This window comes from Halichoerus grypus, chromosome 5 (genome assembly GCF_964656455.1).
Source record: "Halichoerus grypus chromosome 5, mHalGry1.hap1.1, whole genome shotgun sequence".
Lineage (NCBI taxonomy): Eukaryota > Metazoa > Chordata > Mammalia > Carnivora > Phocidae > Halichoerus > Halichoerus grypus.
In genome coordinates this window covers 178222862-178242013 of record NC_135716.1, presented here as the reverse complement: position 1 = coordinate 178242013, position 19152 = coordinate 178222862, and the positions used below count along the sequence as shown (strand labels likewise).

At 47.8% G+C, this 19152-nt stretch overlaps 1 protein-coding gene and 1 non-coding gene across 2 annotated transcripts in view; both read left to right on the top strand.

Moving 5' to 3' along the window:
• The window catches only part of VPS13D (vacuolar protein sorting 13 homolog D), a 238146-nt gene extending 219211 nt beyond the window's left edge, over positions 1-18935 (top strand). The window contains exons 67-69 of the mRNA XM_078071798.1: positions 5787-5918; positions 13518-13758; positions 15955-18935. Of these exons, the coding sequence (XP_077927924.1) occupies positions 5787-5918; positions 13518-13758; positions 15955-16086 (505 nt within the window). The 3' untranslated portion in view covers positions 16087-18935. The remainder of the gene's footprint in view (positions 1-5786; positions 5919-13517; positions 13759-15954) is intronic.
• Positions 13948-14078, top strand: LOC118553976 (small nucleolar RNA ACA59). Its single transcript, XR_004926295.1, has one exon. It is a non-coding gene; the product is annotated as a small nucleolar RNA ACA59 (small nucleolar RNA).
• Positions 18936-19152: the final 217 nt, after the last annotated feature.

The window sequence follows — 19152 nt, the reverse complement described above, 5'->3', positions numbered from 1 at the left end:
ACCTGAGAAGGTGACCCTTCGTCTCCAGTATCCACAAGCAAGGCTCCATGGCCACTCCATTTCTTGTAATGGGCACCATCATCCTTTAGGTTGAAAAGGAACGGTGGCGATGAGAAGAAAACAACAGGAGGGGCGCCTCGGTGGCTCAGTCGGTTGAGTGTCTGCCTTCGGCTCAGGTCATGGTCTCAGGGTCCTGGGATCGAGCCCCGCATCGGGCTCTCTGCTCAATGGGGAGTCTGCTTCTCCTTCTCCCTCTGCCTCCCCCACACCTGCTTTCTTGAACTCTGTCTCTCAAATAAATAAATAAAATCTTAAAAAAAAAAAAGACAACAGGATGCCCATTTTATATCCATTTGAGCAGCAAAAACTTGAGAATTTAGACCAGTACTGTTTAACATACAGTTTAAATTTAAATTAATTTAAATTACATTTTTTTTAAAGATTTTATTTATTTATTTGACAGAGAGAGAGTGAGAGAGGGAACAAGCAAAGGGGGTGGGAGAGGGAGAAGCAGGCCCCCTGCCGAGCAGGGAGCCTGATGCGGGCCGATCCCAAGACCCTGGGATCACGACCTGAGCCGAAGGCAGACACCCAACGACTGAGCCACCCAGGTGCCCCTTTAAATTACATTTTAAAAATTCAGTTCCTTGGTCACACTAGCAACATTCCAGTTGCTCAGTAGTCGTGTGTGACCAGCGGCTATGTTATTGGACCAGTGCTGTCCTAAGTGTAGGAAAGGATATAGATTGCGAGGCTCTCTTAGATGCATTGTTGGTGGCAGTGTAAATTTGAAAACAATTTAAATCATCTTGTTAGGTGAACATTCATGCCTGGTGATCCAGCAAATACCTCCTAAATATATATATACCCAAAGCAACTCTTGCCTCCATTCACCAGGAGACAATTTATAGGAATGTTCATAGCAGCCTGTTTGTAATAGCAAAACCTGGAAACAATCTATGTACCATCTACAGGAAGACGGATGAATGATAGTGTATCCATACAATGAAATGATAGTAATAAGCAGGTACGATAAATGGATTATAGATGCACACAAAAGAATGGCTGAATCTTAGCAGCATATGACTTAGAAGGAAGAAATAAGTCCCCAAAAATGAGGCAGCGACATCCTTTTTCTAAAGACTAAACAACTAAAACCAAAGAATATAATGAGACGATACCAGAGCACATGTGGAGATGTAATAAGACCACAGGAGGAAGAGACGCAAAGGAATGATAAGGGCAAGATTTAGAATAGTGGCTGTCTCAGGTGGAGGAGGAACGGGGGGCGGGAGGGAACGGCAGAGGACCACACAGAGAGATTCAGGTTATGGGCAGTGACGGCATTTTTGTGTTGGGGTTGGTGGTTTCACAGATGTTTATTATACCATTTAAAATAAAGAAAAGGCCAATGATGACAGTGGGCCTTGAACTGAGGATAATGATGAGCCTCCTAAAGCGCAGTTTACAAGAGAATAGAGTCCTTTCCTTCCACGTGCTCATAGGCTCCCAGGGAACATGAATACAGGAAAGCGACTTAAGAACTGTCACTCAGAAATAGACACGCCGCGTTCCTGAGTCGCAGCGGATGAACAAACAGGATTGCTATTACCTACAGCCACACTGGTTCCAGAGGGTTATTTGAATTTAGAGTGCCATCAACAGATGGAGAAAACCGTTCCATCACCCAGTGACCTGCACTGGAGAAGATCATTTTAAAGTTTTTTCTGGCTTACAAGGTTTGAAAACACTAGCTTGTGGTTTTTTGTTTATAATTATTTGATTAAGTTTGGTACCAGATTTGTTCACACACAGTGACTTTAAGTGCACACACACACACACACACACACACACCCCACCCTGCAGCCTCCAACTTGGGCTTTAGAAGTTAAAATTTTAGGTGAGTTTTGGGACGCCTGGGTGGCTCAGTCAGTTAAGCGTCTGCCTTCAGCTCAGGTCATGATCCCAGGGTCCTGGGATCGAGTCCCGCATCGGGCTCCCTGCTCCGCGGGGAGCCTGCTTCTCCCTCTGCCTCTGTCTCTCTCTCTGTCTCTCATGAATAAATAAATAAAATCTTTAAAAAAAAAAAAAATTTTAGGTGAGTTTTGGAGAAGAAAGGGTAGTTTTTCAACAGCAATGAAGCAATAGGGGATTCTGGGAGGAATTCCTTTAACCCCTTTGTGCTCCTAGTAAGAGTATCACTGAACCACCCCTTCCGGCAGCCCCTAGAGTTGCAAGACTATATGGGGAGACTGTTTCCTTCCACGGCAAAGCTGAACTCTTCTTCTTCTTCTATGTCCATGTGAGAAATGAGCCTTGAATGCCACAGTGAGCTCCTCCAGTCAGCAGTATTGGAACGCTATGCCCAGCCTTCCTTGATGATTGGTTGGTCACAGAATGAAGACCTTGGAAGTGGGAAGACACTTTGTAACCTGTGGGGAAGATAGATAAGAAACTTAACAGATAGGGGCACCTGGGTGGCTCAGTTGTTAAGCATCTGCCTTCAGCTCAGGTCATAATCCCGGCGTCCTGGGATCGAGCCCCACATCGGGCTCCCTGCTCTGCAGGAAGCCTGCTTCTCCCTCTCACACTCCCCCTGCTTGTGTTCCCTCTCTCGCTGTGTCTCTCTCTGTCAAATAAATAAATAAAATCTTAAAAAAAAAAAAACTCTAAAAAAAAAACAGATAGGCAGTGTTTACGCACAAGGGAGCTACTCAACTTTCCTGTTCTCCGGTGTTTGGGTATGCTTATAGTTTACTTCAGAGATGTGTTGGGAGTGGAGGTGAGGTTGGGTCAGTGAAATTTGGGGAGGATCCTGAGGGATGCCATGGAATAAAGAAATAACTGTATGCACCGGACAGCTATTTGATAATGTGATAACACGGGGCATACTTACGTTCTCAACTATTCTATAGTTGTTACAAGATGTCATTTCTAGGAGCTCAGGTCCATAAACAAGCCTCCTTTCCTTGACTTCTCTGGCTTCTTTGGATCCTACCAGAGGGATTTAGGACTCTTAATAAGTCTTCTTCTCATTGGTAGTAGGTTGTTCCCACTTTGGGTACTAATGAAAAGATTGTTTCTTTTAAGGAAAATACATGTGTTAGCAAAGACATTAATTTCATGACCGTGCCTTCCTGCTCCTTCCTTGGTTTTGATCAGTGGACTAGTATAAACACACCCTTGATCTTTCTATCAGGAAGATAGGACTCTAGCTGGTTCACATTTTGCCTTAACTTCATTGACCTCCAAGGCTCAGAATCTCTGGTCTTCAAACTCTCCACCAAAGTTTGTATACCCCTTTACTTTTGAGTTGCATAGTTAAAATGGCCCTTATGCCTGCCCCCCACCCACCCACAAATGCATTCATTCATTTACTCAACTAATGTTTATTGTTTTTCAGCCATGAACTGGGTACTGTTCTAGATCCCAGGATAGCAGTGAATGAAACAAAATCCTTTTCATGAATGTTCCAGATGGGGTGCCAAGCAATTAAACAAATGTTTTATCTAAGTGGGATGTGAAGCAAATGTGTTTTGGACACATGGCTAATTGATCTAACTTGTATTTTAAAAGCATCATTCTCGTTGCTGTGAGGAGAACACACAAGGGTGGAAATAGGATAAATTACAAGACTATTGTAATAATCCATTACAAATCCAGAGATCGTTTGTTAGTTACGATAGAGATGGAGAAGTAGTTAGAATGGGGGTATATATGGATGTTGAGCCCACAGACCTCCCAGTGGATTGGGAAGATGTGGTGAGAAGCATCAGGATGAACCTTACATTGACAAGCGGTGGGGAACGGGCTCCGTCATGTTCCTCTTGGAGGGGCCTTTGGGCTTCTGCCCCAATAGCCTGAACCTCTTCCAGGAACTTCATGGGCGACAGAATAGTAGGGGATATTTGCCTTGGGAGAAGGACCCTTCATTAGCCTGCCCTGGGCAGGGCTTGGAATGACAGTAGCTGTCTCACAGGCAAGGCGACCAGAGCAGGGCTTTGCTGCCTGGGAAAGGGTACCACGCTCCCTCCCCGTGCTTAGCCGGCATCCCTCAAACAGCAGTTGACCGGCTTCTCCACTGGTAGCCCTACAGCAGCTCCTTACACTGCCCTCCCTACCTTCAGTCAATAATGAGCATGTAGATAGCCAAATAAATCTTTAGGCCAATATTTAGAGGGCCTAAATCTTGAAGAAGAGATTGAGACTATGTGTGGTGGGAGTATGTGAGTACATGATGTAAGTAAAAATTTTTTTACCCATTCCCTTAGTACAGATCATTGAAACTTCTTGACAGTCTCCTTACATCACCCTTGAAGAGCTCAATTAGTGGTATCTAGGGCATCCTTAGTCCTGAACTTTTAAAAATTTATCACTGGCTTTCTGGCTTTCTTGCACATATCAAACATTAACCAGGTATGGGACTTCACGCATCATGGCCCAGAGCAGAGTGTTGACCCGGGTCCAGGAGTGCTTTGCAATGTCCCAGTTTCACCGCTACCTCGTTGCGTGGCCTGTGGCATGTTTCTGGCTGTTTCTGTCCATATTACTACCCCTGTTTGCCCAGCAGGGCACTTCTGTGCCTTTGTGAGTAAGTCTCTACATTGCCATTAGTACATGGTTCTGAAGTGCTGATTCAGTGCTGATTCAAGCCTTACTCCTCTCTGTTAGCTGTGTCTAGAGAGGGATGTTTTGCTTCAGTGGAATCCAGGAACAAATAATGAAAAGTACAGCGAGTACAAGGCTGAGGACAGACCCGGCACACTCTTATCAGTCATCTGAAATATGCACAGCCTTTCCAAGACAAATACGGACTCCTGTTTCTAGGAAAACACCGAAAAGTACTTATCAATTACCCTGTATATGGTTTGTGGAAAAAGACAACATCAGCCTACCCTGAAAGCCATGGCAAAGCAGATTCCTTTGGGCAACTGACAGACGAGTGGCATGAGTTAGAGCCGCTGCAGAATCCCAGACTGTGGCCTGGGCCCAGTCCATGGAGCCTCTCCTCGCCCTCCCAGAATTCCTGTGTCCCTTGCCCTGTGCCCAGGCACGGAGCTCCTCCTAAAAGAAGTCCAGAAGCCTGGCATGTGCTTCCTAGATGCCCAGGCCCCCTCACTGTTCTTCCTGGCCCTTGCAAGTCCAGAGGCGCCTCTCCTAAAGATTCCTAGAAAAGCGGGGTTTTCCCAAGTAGAAGTCTCAGTAATAACAACAACAGGAGCCGTCACTGGTGGCTTGCCCACATCCTGTCCAGCACAGGCTCCACGAGCTGTCCTGTGAGGTACGTGTCCTCCTCCCATTTTACGGAGAAAACTGGAACCTGGCGTCAAAGAAGCAAACTCTCTTGTCCATGGTCGCCTAGTCAGGACATGGCAGAGACAGGGTTCTTGTCAAAACTGGAGTCTCAGGGCACCTGGGTGGCTCAGTCAGTTGAGTGTCTGCCTTCGGCTCAGGTCATGATCTCAGGGTCCTGGGATCGAGCCCCGCGTCGGGCTCCCTGTTCGGTGGGGAGGCTGCTTCTCCCTCTCCCTCTGTGCTCACGTGCTCTCTCACTCTCCCTCTCAGATAAATAAATAAAATCTTAAAAAACAATAACAACAGAACAAAACTAGAGTCTCGAACGGCTCCCTCCTAGTGCATTCACAGGTGATGCTGCGGCGTAGTTCTGGTCACTAAATTCGGAGCATGCCTTGTATGACGTAGTGCTTTTTATTTCAGGTGAGGAAGGGAGATCCTCTGAACCATAACACTTAACCTCCCTGCTTGGTGTGCCTTTCCCTGTGCAGGACTCAGGCCCAGAGGGTTCGGAAGCCGCGCTGCTGCAGCGGGCCCCAAGGGCTGCTTCCTCGATACTCGGAGAGCCAGGCAGAAGGGCAGGAGCAGCTCTTCAAGCTAACGGACAACATTCAAGATGAATTGTAAGTGGAGCCGTGGGAAACCGGCCCTGTTGGCTCACTGCGTTCATTGTCTTTTCTATCTCTGAGTCCAAGAAGTTTCTCTTGTTCGGGGCATCGCCGTGCCTCTTAGACCTTGGAACTTGTCAGAGGTTCCTTGGCCCAAACGTTCTACAGGTGTAGGTATAACTACTTGTCCAAAGCCTTTTCCTCAAAGCAGTGGTTCTCAGATTGAGTTCCACACTGAGACCTCAGTGTTTTGTTTCTCGAAAATGGCAGTCTCTTCCTAGTTTGTTCAAAGAGAGACGATAAGGAATAAAACGTTCCCAACTTTAAGGCTTTTTTCTGTGTGAAACGTCCTTAAGCTTTGGTGTTCTACTGTTTGCTGCAGAATGCCTAGTGAAACAAAACAGGTAAACAAACGGCAGACAACTAGTGGCTGAAAATTTTAGAAAAGCAATCTTTAAAACATTGTTTTGTTACTCTTTGAATGGGAAGCCTTACATACCTCGGGTATGTATCTTCAGTTAGTGAAATTATTCCAGGTTGGTGTGATACGATTCAGTTTATCACTATTTCAGGATATTCTGCAGAGACCCTTTTAGCAGAAGATGCTCTGTAACTTAAATGGGTGTTAGAACCACCAGTCCAGAGAAGGCATTTGGTTATGCCTGATGAGTAGCAAAATGCTCGCTTAATTTCTTTTAATGCTTACTTATCTCCTTTAAGCTAAAGCAAGAAAGGGAGGGTTCTGAGGGCCGTGAATATGTCTGGGTTGATGGAGGAGTTTCTGAAGCAGAGGATAGCCTTCATTGTCATTGTTCAAGACGGTGCTCAGCTGACCTCATCTCCTATTTTTGTAGCGGTATTTGAATGGAAACATCAAAAATTAAGTCCAGAAATCATTTGCTGCTTACTGGATAAGATGGCTTCTTCCTGGATGTATGTGTTTTGTGTAACCCAAACCCCCTGCAGTGTTACTGGAAGGTCTCTTGAGGATGGCGGTGCGTAATATTGCCTGAGCTCAGGCTGCCATAAAAAGCACCGTTTGTCACAGTTCTGGAGGTTGGGAAGTCCAAGATCAAGGCACCGGCCAGTTTGGTTTCTGGTGAAAGCTTTCCTCCTGCCTTGCAGATGGCCAGCTTCTGGCTGTGTTCTCACGTGGCCAAGAGCGAGCAGGCAAGAGCTCTGGTGTCTCTTATAAGGACAGTAATCCTATAGGGTCAGGGCCCTACCCTTACGACCTCATTTAACCTTAATTACTTCCTTCCTCCAAATAGGGCTTCAACATAAGGATTCTGCAGGGACACAGTTCTCTCTGCAGCATGCTTCTTGAACATGTTCTGCTTTTTAAGTCTAGGCCCAGCTCTGATCACCATTGCAATAAGGGACTCCCCAGGCAGCTTCACTCCGGGGAGGACTTTCTATTCCTGCCTGCTTGGGGAGGATTTGGTGGCATGGTGGAACTTTTGGATCAGAGGCCCTGAGAGTCATGCCTCAGGTCTAGCAGGGCGAGAATGGCAGCCCCAGCAGCACTGGGATTTTTGTCTGTTCCATTCACTAGGCCATGCTCAGCACCTAGAACGGTCCCTGGCACATGACAGGCACTCAGTGAATATTTGTTGAATCAGTGATAGCTGGAGAGCTGCGGTATAGCATTATATTAATACGTGTTCACTTTGCCATCTTTTGGGGGTTTTTTGGTCAAAGGTTGAGATTATAAAGTATTGTACGTTGTGCTTTTAATTTCCTCCCCCACTCACCCCTATTCAATTCGAACTGTCTCTGGCCCTTACAAAATTCATTTTCAGTAGAATGACATGTGCCAAAAACACAAGGGAGAGATTGTGTGGTACAGCTAACCCAGGATTGTTCCCAGTGAGACACGCACATTGAAAACAGAGCCACGTTCGGCTGAAAACTGGAATCAAACTGAAGTCAGTAAAATCGATTTCATGAAACTCTTGATATTCATATGAACTGGGGAAAGATATTGGCATGAATGAGTTTTGACTCTAAAGATGAAAACCATGTGTTGCTACCCAAGTTTGTGGGTTAAATCTCGCCAGTGAATGTTGAAGAAAGCACATGACCGTGGCCGTCCTCGGGTACAAGGAAGAAGTCATCAAGGAAGCCGGCAAATTCTCTGAAGTATCCTCGGTTGTCAGGCTGGGTCTTCACGGTGACATGAACATTAGAATCATCACTTTGCAAGAAAGGGGTTTTCAAGAAAAGCACACAAGTGCCAAATTATACCTCTGACTTTTATCCTAGAATTGTAATTAAAAACATATTTAAAGACCTAATTATTTGCATATTTTCCTTCAGAGTTAACCCCTTAAAAGGTCTTTAATACCTTGCTCTACTGTTCTAACTAAATGTTTCCACATTTTTTTCCAGTTAGACTCACTGTTTCACTTCTGGAAAATGTTGTGTAATTACTTCCTGATGTAGTGAAAACCCCACAAAGTCCCCAGTGCCATGGGCACTTCAACTTTGTCCTCCCAGATCAAGTTTCATTTAATTTTTCATTTTATTTAATTAATTAGTATTAAAAAGATAGTTACTGACATAGGATTTAAGGTCTGGCCAGCTGAAAAGGCTTCAGTTTCAGGAGAATTGACTGTTTCTCTGGTATGTCACAGACTTACCATTGCTTCCCATTCTTTTCAGTTTGGGTTTTGAAATAGGATCCTGGGTTAAGATGATGGTAAAGTAAATTTGTCCCATCTGATTACATTAATTTTGCCTTATAACTAGCATCTAATCTGTAGCCAGGGACCTCATTTTCACTTAAAAAAAAACAAAAAAGGAAAGGAAAAGAAAGTTCCTATTTTATTTCTAATACTTTATCACAGACAAAGTGAGACACCAGTATTGCAAGCGTTAGGGTGGCTCTTGACCTGATCAGAGTAGGTGCCTGTGAGCCACACACGTGACCTGATACTGTTTTCTGGAGTTTGACAGCTAGGTTCTATTTTCAAAATGTAGTTTCAGAAAATAACATTTATGAGATTTTTTTTTTTAATACAAAGAAGTATAAAAAAAAAAAAAAGAAAAGAAAAACAGCCTATAAACCGGTGCACCAGCCAAACAAGTTCTTTCTCCATGAAAGAAACTCATGCACATGGTCAGCACATTCAGAGTAAAAAAGAAATGAAATCAAGAGCAAAATTTTCCTTTCTTGCCCTCTTTGTAAACATACTGTTTTTGGTATTTTCGATCTGTTCTATCCTTCCTGACAAATTGCAGATAGAGACAGAAATCAGAAATTTTTTTAGAGCACAGGTTATAGTGTTGATTCTAACAGCATAGAATCATCAATATAAACCTTATAATAACATATACAGTCCGAAAACAAAAACAAAAGACAGGTCCTTTTGAGGAATGGGATAAAATTCATTAGCTTCCATTTTCTAAACCGGATAATAATCTGTCAATAACCATTGACACTTAGGGAATTGGACGTTCTTTGATATGCCCCTACATAAAAACTTTTGTGTGACTGATTAGCCAGCTATGCTGATAAAAGTTAATGGCTTGATTAAATCTTTAATAAGTTAAATCAAGAGTTCCAAGAGAGTTTTGTAACTTTACTACTGGGTAAAATATATCCAACATACAAAGTTGCGCGTGCTCTGGCGAATTCCACCGGACCTTACAATGTAAATTCACTGTCATTTTGTAAGACTACCTAACACGTAAGTGTATTGAATGCTACTCTGTGCCAGGACGAGTAAGAAATTTGCTCTTTCCTTGACGGGTTTGCAGTCTAGCAGGGGAAGCAGGATGGTATTACCAACTACCTATAACATATGATTGCTTTTAAAATAGAAGTGTGAGCCGTGTGTTATGAGGCCTCAAGGGGAAGTGATTAATTTATGCTTGGAGAGCCGGGGAAGACTGTGGACAGTTGGCCCGGCCCTGCAGGATGAGGGAGATTGTGTTCGGGAGAGAAGAGAGAAAGCCGCTGAGAGAAGGGTGCCGGGCAGAGGTGGCCGAGCTCCTGGCGTTTCTGGACGGTTGGGGTCCGCCAAGTGTGGCGGTAACACCCGTGTGGGACGGTGGCCCACAGGCCAGATCCTAAGAGCCATACCGAGTTCACCTGTTCTGTAGGCAGTGGTGAGATTTTGAAGAGGACCCCAACCCAAATTACGCGTTCAAAATGTAACCTTGCCGGCAGCGGAGAAACGGATCAGAGTCAGAGAGACGAGACAGGAAGGCGGTGGCGGGTGCCCCCGGGCATGATCCACGTCAACGACATAGACGGTGGCTGTGAATGGGAGTGGGGGGGACAGAGTTGAGGGTATTTGAGGAGGTGGCATGAGCACTGACTAAATACAGAATCGGAGTGAGGAGGGGGTGAGAGTGACCCCCGGGCTTCTCGTCCTTGTGGTTGGATGGCCAGGAAGGGCTGGAAGCCCTGTGGCTCTGAGAACGAAAGGGACAGAGGATGGCGCCACTGCAGAGGGGAAGGCCCCAGTGCGCTGCCTGGGCTGGCTTCTCCGGTCACCCCGAGTTGTGGTTCCTCTGGCGGACGACTGACGCGTCTGCCATCTGTCTCCATAGCAGGGGACCCCCAGTCTACAGCTTTGTTTTAATCATCCTTTGATGTGGTTTCTAGATTTTGTAAAAAAGAAAAGATGATGATGATGACGAAGAAACCCAAAGCGTCGGTGGCTGGTGGCAGGAGTGCTAGGGAGGCGTCAGGAGGAAAATGGGGAGGCAGAGCTGTCGCAAAGTCAGGCTCTGGGTTCTCGCTCAGACGGCGCTCGGGGAGGCAGTGAAGCCCAGCCATGGCTTCACTCTCTCCCTTTCTCCTCCCCTCGATTGTACCGTTGGCTCTGATCCGCTTTTGATTAGAAAAGACTTCAAAGAGTTGACACACACGTCCAAGGAGTGCTGTTACCTGTGGTGATGGCAGGGTATGAACAGGGCCCCTGGTCACAGAACAGAGGTCTGGCCATGAATCCTTGAGACTTTGCTACTTGGTAAAGAACCTGGCAGGTAGCACCACCTCTGTCGGATGAAGAAACCGAGCCACAGGGACGGCAGCTGGCCTGCCCAGAGTCGCCCGGCCTGGCACTGTTTCCTCATATGTGGGAAGTGCCACTGTATGGCCTCCGAGCTCAGAGCCACCCTTCTTCCCGCGGTGGCTCTGGCCGGACTGAGGACTTGCGCCCTCCGTGGCATCTTGGAAAGGAGTCTATTTTAAAGCCCATAAAAGTGTTCCTGTATGGAAAGTGCGCTAATAATGTAGCCACCCTGGCCCGGCTGTGAGAACAGCTGCCTGGATGGAAAGGCCTGGCTTTCGAGAGGCTGTGCCTCAGTGTCAGCTATGGCAGGTGCCCACGGGTGAGAGTGGGGGCAAGGGTCCTGGGGCAGGTCCATCCCGTGCTGGACCAGAGGAAAGGAGATAAACTCAGTTGGATTTTTATTTATTTTCTTTAAAGATTTTATTTATTTGAGAGAGAGAGAGAGAGAGCACAAGCAGAGGTAGGGGCAGAGGGAGAAGCAGACTCCCCACTGAGCAGGGAGCCCAACGCAGGACTCGATCCCAGGACCCCAGGGTCATGACCTGAGCTGAAGGCAGACGCTTAACAGACTGAGCCACCCAGGCGCCCCTCAGTCGGATTTTTAGTGCACATTCCTGCTCTCACCCTAGTTGCGGCGGCCGACTTTGGGGTCTCCTTTGGGAGCCCATTGCATGCCCAGCCCACCTGTGCTCAGAAACCATAGTGCATTTTCAGTGTTCATGCCAGTTGCTCAGCAAGTCCTGGCCCAGTGGCACTTCCTGTCTATGTCAGGATGCTTTTCTCATTTCTCTCTCTCTTTCTGTTTGTCTCCCTCTGTTTCCTCTTTTCTTCCCCCTGGACGAGCTGTTTTAGATTCCATTCAGTTTGATGAAGCGATAACGCTGCCCCCTTGTTACTGTCAGAACCCAGAATGTGGGAAATTCTGTGCTGAGTGGCCTGAACACCAAAAGCTGCTGGGTATTTCTAATTTTGGCATTGAGACTTTACAAGTCTGCATTCTTGGCATTGCCAACCAGTTCGAATAGAACAATAAACCCCAATTTTTGTCATGCAAGGCTGTAATTAAAATGGCAACAGGAACAGGCAGATACTTACTGAGTACGTAGGGGGTGCTGACTCAGTAGTGGTGGGCTCTCAGGGAGACACGGGGGTGTAGGATAGGGACCCCACTCTGACATCAGCTTAGAGAGCCAAGTCCGTGTTTGGCAGTGCTTGTGAAGGTAAGCAGTTAAGCCGTCAAACGTGGGGGCAGGTTTGGAGTATTTCAGGGAGGCTTCGTGGAGAAGTTGGAACTTGGAAATCCTCAGGTGGGGAGGCTTTGGATAGGTTGTGCCCTGAGCGGGGCGAGGGTGGATCTGTGACCCTGCAGGTGAGCGAGGGCCTGGCATATGCTCTGGTCTGAAAGGAAAGCGGCCGGGGCCCCGGTGGGCGGGCCTCCGTCCCATCAGCCGTTTGGTGACCGCTGAGAAACAAAGCCATCCTGGGACCGCAGTCCCCAAGCAGCTCCAGGGGGAGCATTGGTTCAGCGGCTACAGTTTGGAAATTCCTCTCAGGACATCAAGTCCCAGGGGGCCAGAGCTTGACAGCCAGCCTGTCGTCAGCTCTTAGTATTCTTGCCGTCATCTGGTCTCTTTTGCTGTCCCTCGACGTGGCCGCCCCATTGTGGCAGGCTGTCACAAGATGCCGCGGAGGCGGCCAGGCCCCGGAGAGCCGCCGTGGCCGTTTCCAAGGGTCACTGCCCTTCATTCAGGAGCTGAGCTGAAAGGTCTGACATGCATAAATTTCCACTTTAAATCTGGGAGCTCCATGGAGGAAGAGGAACGGGATTTTTTTCCGAGCGGCCCTACCGCCCCTCCAAGTGATGACTGAATGTTAGTCAAATCAAGATTACAGCTTCAGAAAGCACTTTCTAATTTATTAGACTTTTCTGAACATGCAGTGGCATTCTCCAGGCTTCCCTGTCACTGAGGTGTGGAGTGGAGACCCGGACAAGGAAGGAAGCAGACGCTGTCTTCCCGCACCCGCCAGCTGGGGAACCCTGTTTAATTCCCAGTCACCCCCCCACACCCCCCCCTGGGCCGCATCTCCATCACCCCGTGGTGTCTTTGGGGCCCCGGCATTCACCCCCCTGCATAGCAGTGAACGTTGTCAGTGGTTACTTCATCAGTAGCGAAAAGCATTGTATTTTCCTCCTCTTTTGTGTCCAACAAAGCCTGGGTACATTGCCTCTGGGCCTTAAACCCCCTAAAAACTCTCCCTGCAGAAAACCCCCACACACAATGCAATGTCAGGATATAAAGTGGTTTCTCTCGTTTATACTGTTGGTCGTCGTCACGAGCCGCCTTTCTCGAGCACCCCTGCGTAGGGGGCCCCATGCTGTACAGCCCCGGGAGGTCAGTGACACTTTTATTCCTAATCTGCAAATGAGGAAACTGAGGCTCGAGGTGTAGTAGACGTGAGGGAGCCTGGACTCGCACGGCACCAGGCCTTCTCCCCTTCTGTTGGCTCAGTGACCGGGATTGGCCCTGCTGTCGTGGCTTGAGGCTCGGCTCGGTGTGCCATGCTGATCTTCCCCCTTTCTCGGCAGCTTCATAGCCGTGGAGAACATCGACAGCTACTGTGTGCTCATCTCCTCCAAAGCCGTTTACTTCCTGAAAAGTGGGGACTATGTGGATCGAGAGGCCATCTTCCTGGAAGTCAAATACGACGATCTCTACCACTGCCTCGTCTCCAAAGACCACGGGAAGGTGTACGTGCAGGTGACCAAGAAGGCAGTGAACTCGAGTAGTGGAGTGTCCATCCCTGGCCCTTCCCACCAGAAGCCCATGGTGAGTGCGCAGCTGGCCCGTCTCCTTAGTCCCCCTGAGTGGCTGTAGTCAGTGGTTAAGAGATAGAAAGGGCCCTCGGAACGCTGTTGCCCTGCTTATTATGCTTTTCACCAGGAATTCATTTTAGGTTCACGCTGGGCTGTCCTTAACCCCTAGGGGTACTGCTTCTCAGTCCTACATACAGAAGGAGCTCAGTGTGCGTTAACTGGGGTGAGGCTGTCCTCCCAGCTCTACCAGTGACGACCCAGCCCGTGTGCCCCCACTGCCCATCGATAACAGTTCGGGCAGTAACCAGCTCTAGCAAGTGGCCAGGACCTGCTGACGTGATAAAACGCGACTCTGCCGTGCCTTGGCTCCGCGGTGTTAGGGCACGTGCTGGCTCCCATAACAATTGCAAGCTCGTTTTTCTGTGCAGAGAAGCAATATCTAGCATAGGCCCTTCCCCAGAATAAATTCTAAATAAATGTTTATAAATAAAATTTATAGGGGCGCCTGGGTGGCTCAGTCGTTAAGCGTCTGCCTTCGGCTCAGGTCATGATCCCAGGGTCCTGGGATCGAGCCCCGCATCGGGCTCCCTGCTCTGCGGGAAGCCTACTTCTCTCTCTCCCACTCCCCCTGTTTGTGTTCCCTCTCTCGCTGGTGTCTCTCTCTGTCAAATAAATAAATAAAATCTTAAAAAAAATAAAATAAAATAAAATAAAATTTATATATTGCCTCCAAAGGGTACGAGATATTGTCATGGCAGGACTTTTAAATACTAGCGTTCCCATTAAGCATACGCTGTCTGCCAGGCTAGATAGATACTAAGTACTTCCTGAGGGTTGTTTGGTGGTGTTCTGCCTTTGTGCCCACTTGCCTGGTAAGGAGGCTGGTGAGGGCCGCTGACTCGCTCCAGGTCATATGGCCAACACTGGGAGGAACTGGGGTTCACACCCAGGTGGTGTGGCTCCGGAGCCAGCAGTCTACACCCCTTTGCTTGCTGCGTCCACTCAGAGAAACTGTTGGCTCAGCAGAAGCACGCGGGAGGAAGCTCACCTCCTCTAGCCATAGTCAGACTTCGCTGGCTTTTCATGAGCCTGAGGTGTTAGTCATGCCGTTTTCACCTGGTTTGCCAGGATTTTGAGAATGATGGGCCATTCAAATGGCCCTGCTTATCCCTGGCTCTCTCTACAGATCAGAAACCGCAACCAACCTTATTGGGCCTCTCTCCTCAGGAATCCCTTGACCTTCCCCTGCTCAGGAATGCACTTGGGTTTGGCTTGGCTTGTGCAGGCTCCCCTGGGGTCCTTGGCTTAAGTCAGGGCTGGTAGATTCACAGAGTTAACACCCAGAAGTTGAATATTTCCACAAGTTCCTTTTGATGGTGAGGAGCGTTGCCCAGCTACGCTTTTGCTCCTTTCAAGGCAAGTGAGCAACTAAGCATTCTTGATAAGAAGGGCCTCTAGGCATTTGTCTGAGGATCCTTCTTCCCTCTTCGTCACCAGACAGTAGAATTCCCTTGGTGCAGTCCTTCCTTCTTGCTCTGCGTCTAGCCTCGGCAGACCCTCACCTCCTCAGGGCTGAGGCTGGTGCTCCTGTACACGGGGTTCCAAATGTCAGGTGACTGTGGTTTGGCTCCCCAGTCACCTGGGGCGTGTGTTAAAGATACAGATTCCAGGAATCCACCCCACATCTTGAATCAGCATTCACCAGGAGCAGGCCCTGGGAATCCTTCTTAAAAGTAAACCCATACCAGGGGCGCCTGGATAATTCAGTCGGGTCCGACTCTTGATCTCAGCTCAGGTCTTAAGCTCAGGGTCGTGAGTTCAAGCCCCACTATGGGCTCCACATTGGGCGTGGAGCCTACTTAAAAAAAAAAAAAAAAATGGGCGCCTGGGTGGCTCAGTTGGTTAAGCGACTGCCTTCAGCTCAGGTCATGGTCCTGGAGTCCCGGGATCGAGTCCCGCATCGGGCTCCCTGCTCGGCAGGGAGTCTGCTTCTCCCTCTGACCCTCCCCCCTCTCATGTGCTCTCTCTCATTCTCTCTCTCTCAAATAAATAAATAAATAAAAATCTTTAAAAAAAAAAAAAAGTAAGCCCGTACCGTTCTGATCTGCCGCCAGGCTGGGAGATGCCTGGGCCAATTTAATTGTCCACATCCTGTGATTTGTTTGGCCCCTACCTCTGGGCAGGTTACTGATTCTGTTTTGCTCTCCAGGTCCATGTGAAATCCGAGGGCCTTGCTGTCAAGTTATCACAAGAGATAAACTATGCAAAGAGCCTTTACTATGAACAGCAACTTATGTTAAGACTCAATGAAAATCAAGAGCAGTTGGAGCTGGACTCCTGAGAAATCCCAGCTGCCAGAGAGCCGCTCCCAGACACAAACCCCAGATCAATCAGGACGAAAGGCCCATAGGCTTGGCCTCAGTCAGAGGCAAAACCAGAATAAGGTTTGGGGGACGATATCAAGAAACGAGGGGAGGATACAAATGGAAACCATATTAATTTGTGGGTGGGGTGGAGGGTTACTTTAGATTATGGGGAAGTAATTTTTAAAAGGTTTTGGTTGAATAACGTTAAAAAAAAAGTGTACTGAGATAAATCTAATTTTTAGATTGCCCTGTATTTTGTTAACATGTATATATGTACAACTGTGTGTTTGTAAATATATAGGAGCATTTCTGGACAGGGCCTGTGATGTGTGTAAAGGTTTGTTAACTGTAAAATAATACAAAATTATATTGGATCTTCTATTGCACTAATTCTACACGTCTAATTCAGGGTACTCTCTTTAAAAAGGCATTCTTGAGAGTTGAAGAATGTTCTGTGTTAGTTTTGGAAACCAGAGAAGTCACAGGAACGAAGACTGAGTGAGATTGGAAGTGCTCTCGCGGGCGCCTTTGAGTCCTGTGGCCCCTGGGGCCGGATCGGGGAGCCGGAGCCGCCCCCGAAGGAGATGCAGGACTGTGGCTCGGAAACCCATCTTTTATTTATTTCCCACTCCCATTTTAAAAGTAGTTCCTAGATTATCACAAATTCATTTTTTCTCCTGAGTAATCTCGCCCAACTTTGAGATAAACTGTGTTCCGTTACTGTGTGTGTCTGTGTGTCTGTGTGTCTGTGTGCGTGTGCGCACACCCACGCACACAGCAGCATTATAAGATTTTCTTGGGTTATCATCAGAGAGGGTCAGTTTGAAACACTGGTAGGCTCTGTTGATTTGGAAGGAAAAACATCTCACAGAGCTATTTGTTTTAACAAATCAAAAATCCACAGATTTATCCAAGTCGCCAGTAAGAAGGCTCTTCTTTCTGGGCAACAACAGGGAGAAGGCCCTAGGACTCTCCTTTTTGATAAAGCCACAGGCAGGTACCACAACTGCGCGGCCCTGGCCTCAGCAGTGGTAACACTGGAGGAGAAGGGAGAGAGTCTCAGAAAAGGGAATGAAATCTCAGTGTTAAAAAGCTGTTTTGTCAGTTTTTCATGGAACCAAGATTTGGCTAGAACATATCTTGTCCTTGGTTTTAAATTCCAGCCAGTTAAGAAGGCCTGGTATGAGTGCCCCCTTCCTCCTGGGTCTTGTTTTTGCTGTTTCCCTTTTCTGTAAGGAATAAACACATTGGGAGGGGGGGCTCGCTCTAGAATGAATGACTAGCCTTGTGATTTTTTAATTTTCATTTTAATAAAGCTAATCAGTTTCTATGACCTTGTCACACATAGCTGAGATCTAAAATAACTCAGTGGGTCAGCAGATGTGTAGAAGGTTTTGGTGTTTATAACTCATGACCCAAACCCTTCCGAGACGCAGATGAAGCTGATTTGTCCATCTCACTGCCCCTCACCTCTGCGAGTGCGTGCACGTGTGTGTGTGTGTGTGTGTGTGTTTTCAAAGAAGCGGGAAGGGAGCTTTAGCACAAGTGCTCAAGAGCTTTCGCTAAATAGTGTTTCCAGGGTTATTGTCTTGAACCCCAAGGTCTTTGTCGTCTTCACGGACTCTAAGTTGGTGGATTGCAAAATCGGAAACTTGGCTTGGGAAGGATTGGGGTGGGTTTTGGTTTGTTGTTTGTTTGGCAGTCATGACTCTCCTGCTCACACACAAGATCCACGGCAGGGCAGCCCAGTGTCACCTGCCGCGGGTCCTCCTCACCAGCCGCCCTGTCCGTGCCCCACAAGTCCACCTTGTGGTTTTTGCCATCAGTGACCCACTGCCAGAGACCACGATCTCTTAAAGATAAGACTCTCAGAAGGGTTGATTGCCTTGGTGAGCCTTCTGTCGCTTTCTGGAATGAAGTCAGTGGAATTTCGTGTGACTGAGGAGGGCGGTCCTCAGCCCCTGTGGCAGCTATGATGCAGGGAGCCGAGCTGCTTCCTGTGCAGAGGTTTAGCGATGCCCTCCTCCCTGCTCCTTTCTAATTTTAATCAGCTCTAGAAATAGTCGCCCATCCTGGTGGATTGCGCAAGCCCTCGCCAAGCACCAGACAAGTCTGAGAAGACGCTAGAGCTTCTCAGGCTCTCTGCCCTCGTGGCCCCCACGCTGGGCTCCGGGGGCGGTGGGGGGGGGGAGGCTTCGGGGAGGGGGGGGTCCTTGGACATAGTTTCCTGCTTGGCCAGGAAAGAATTCAAAGCTCTGAAGGAAGCAGGCCCTGCCCCGGGCTCCTTGAATGCCCCGGTTGTTTTTAAATTGGTGTTTAGCCCGTGATGTCTGAGACTTTGTTATGATAATTTCTCCCAATTTTCATGCTGTCCCAAATACAAAGTTTCTCTCTGAGAAAAGTAAAAAAGAAATTGAATGAGGAGAAATTGGATAAGGAGAAATCAAAAGCCATCCTAATTCCCCAGTTGGCCAACCCACAGGGCTGATCGGCCAGAGCCGGCCCGGGGGAGGCGCCTCCACACCCCCAGGGAAGCAGGGTGAGGGGGGGATGCAGCCCCTCACCAGCCCGGCGCGGCTGGCTGCCTGGTGGGGACTCACCTGGATGTTCAGGAGGCTCTAGGGCCACGTTGTTTTTAAGCATCATCTGTGCCTCAAAATACCATAGTAGCTGCTTGATAAAACCTGAAATTAAAATATCTGGTTCTCTATTGTGTAAACATGATTACATACGGTCACCAATCTGTTAAGACTCTTTCGTCTGTTTCACATGTCAGAGTCGTTATTTTTCTTCCTGTGGAATAAAATGCTTTATTGACTTCCCAGACAGGTTGTTTGCTTCTGGTTTCTTGGTATTCCATAGATTCTAGAACCATCGCCAGTGACAGATGCCAAACACATTATGACGTTCACAGTAACACGCAGCCTCTCCCCAAGCTCCAGGAAAGCACAGTACTGGGGCAAAGTCCTCACCTTGAAGAAACCCTCACCTTTCCTCCTCCAGAGCCCAGCTTTGTGCGGGCAGCTCCTCCCCTCCCCCAT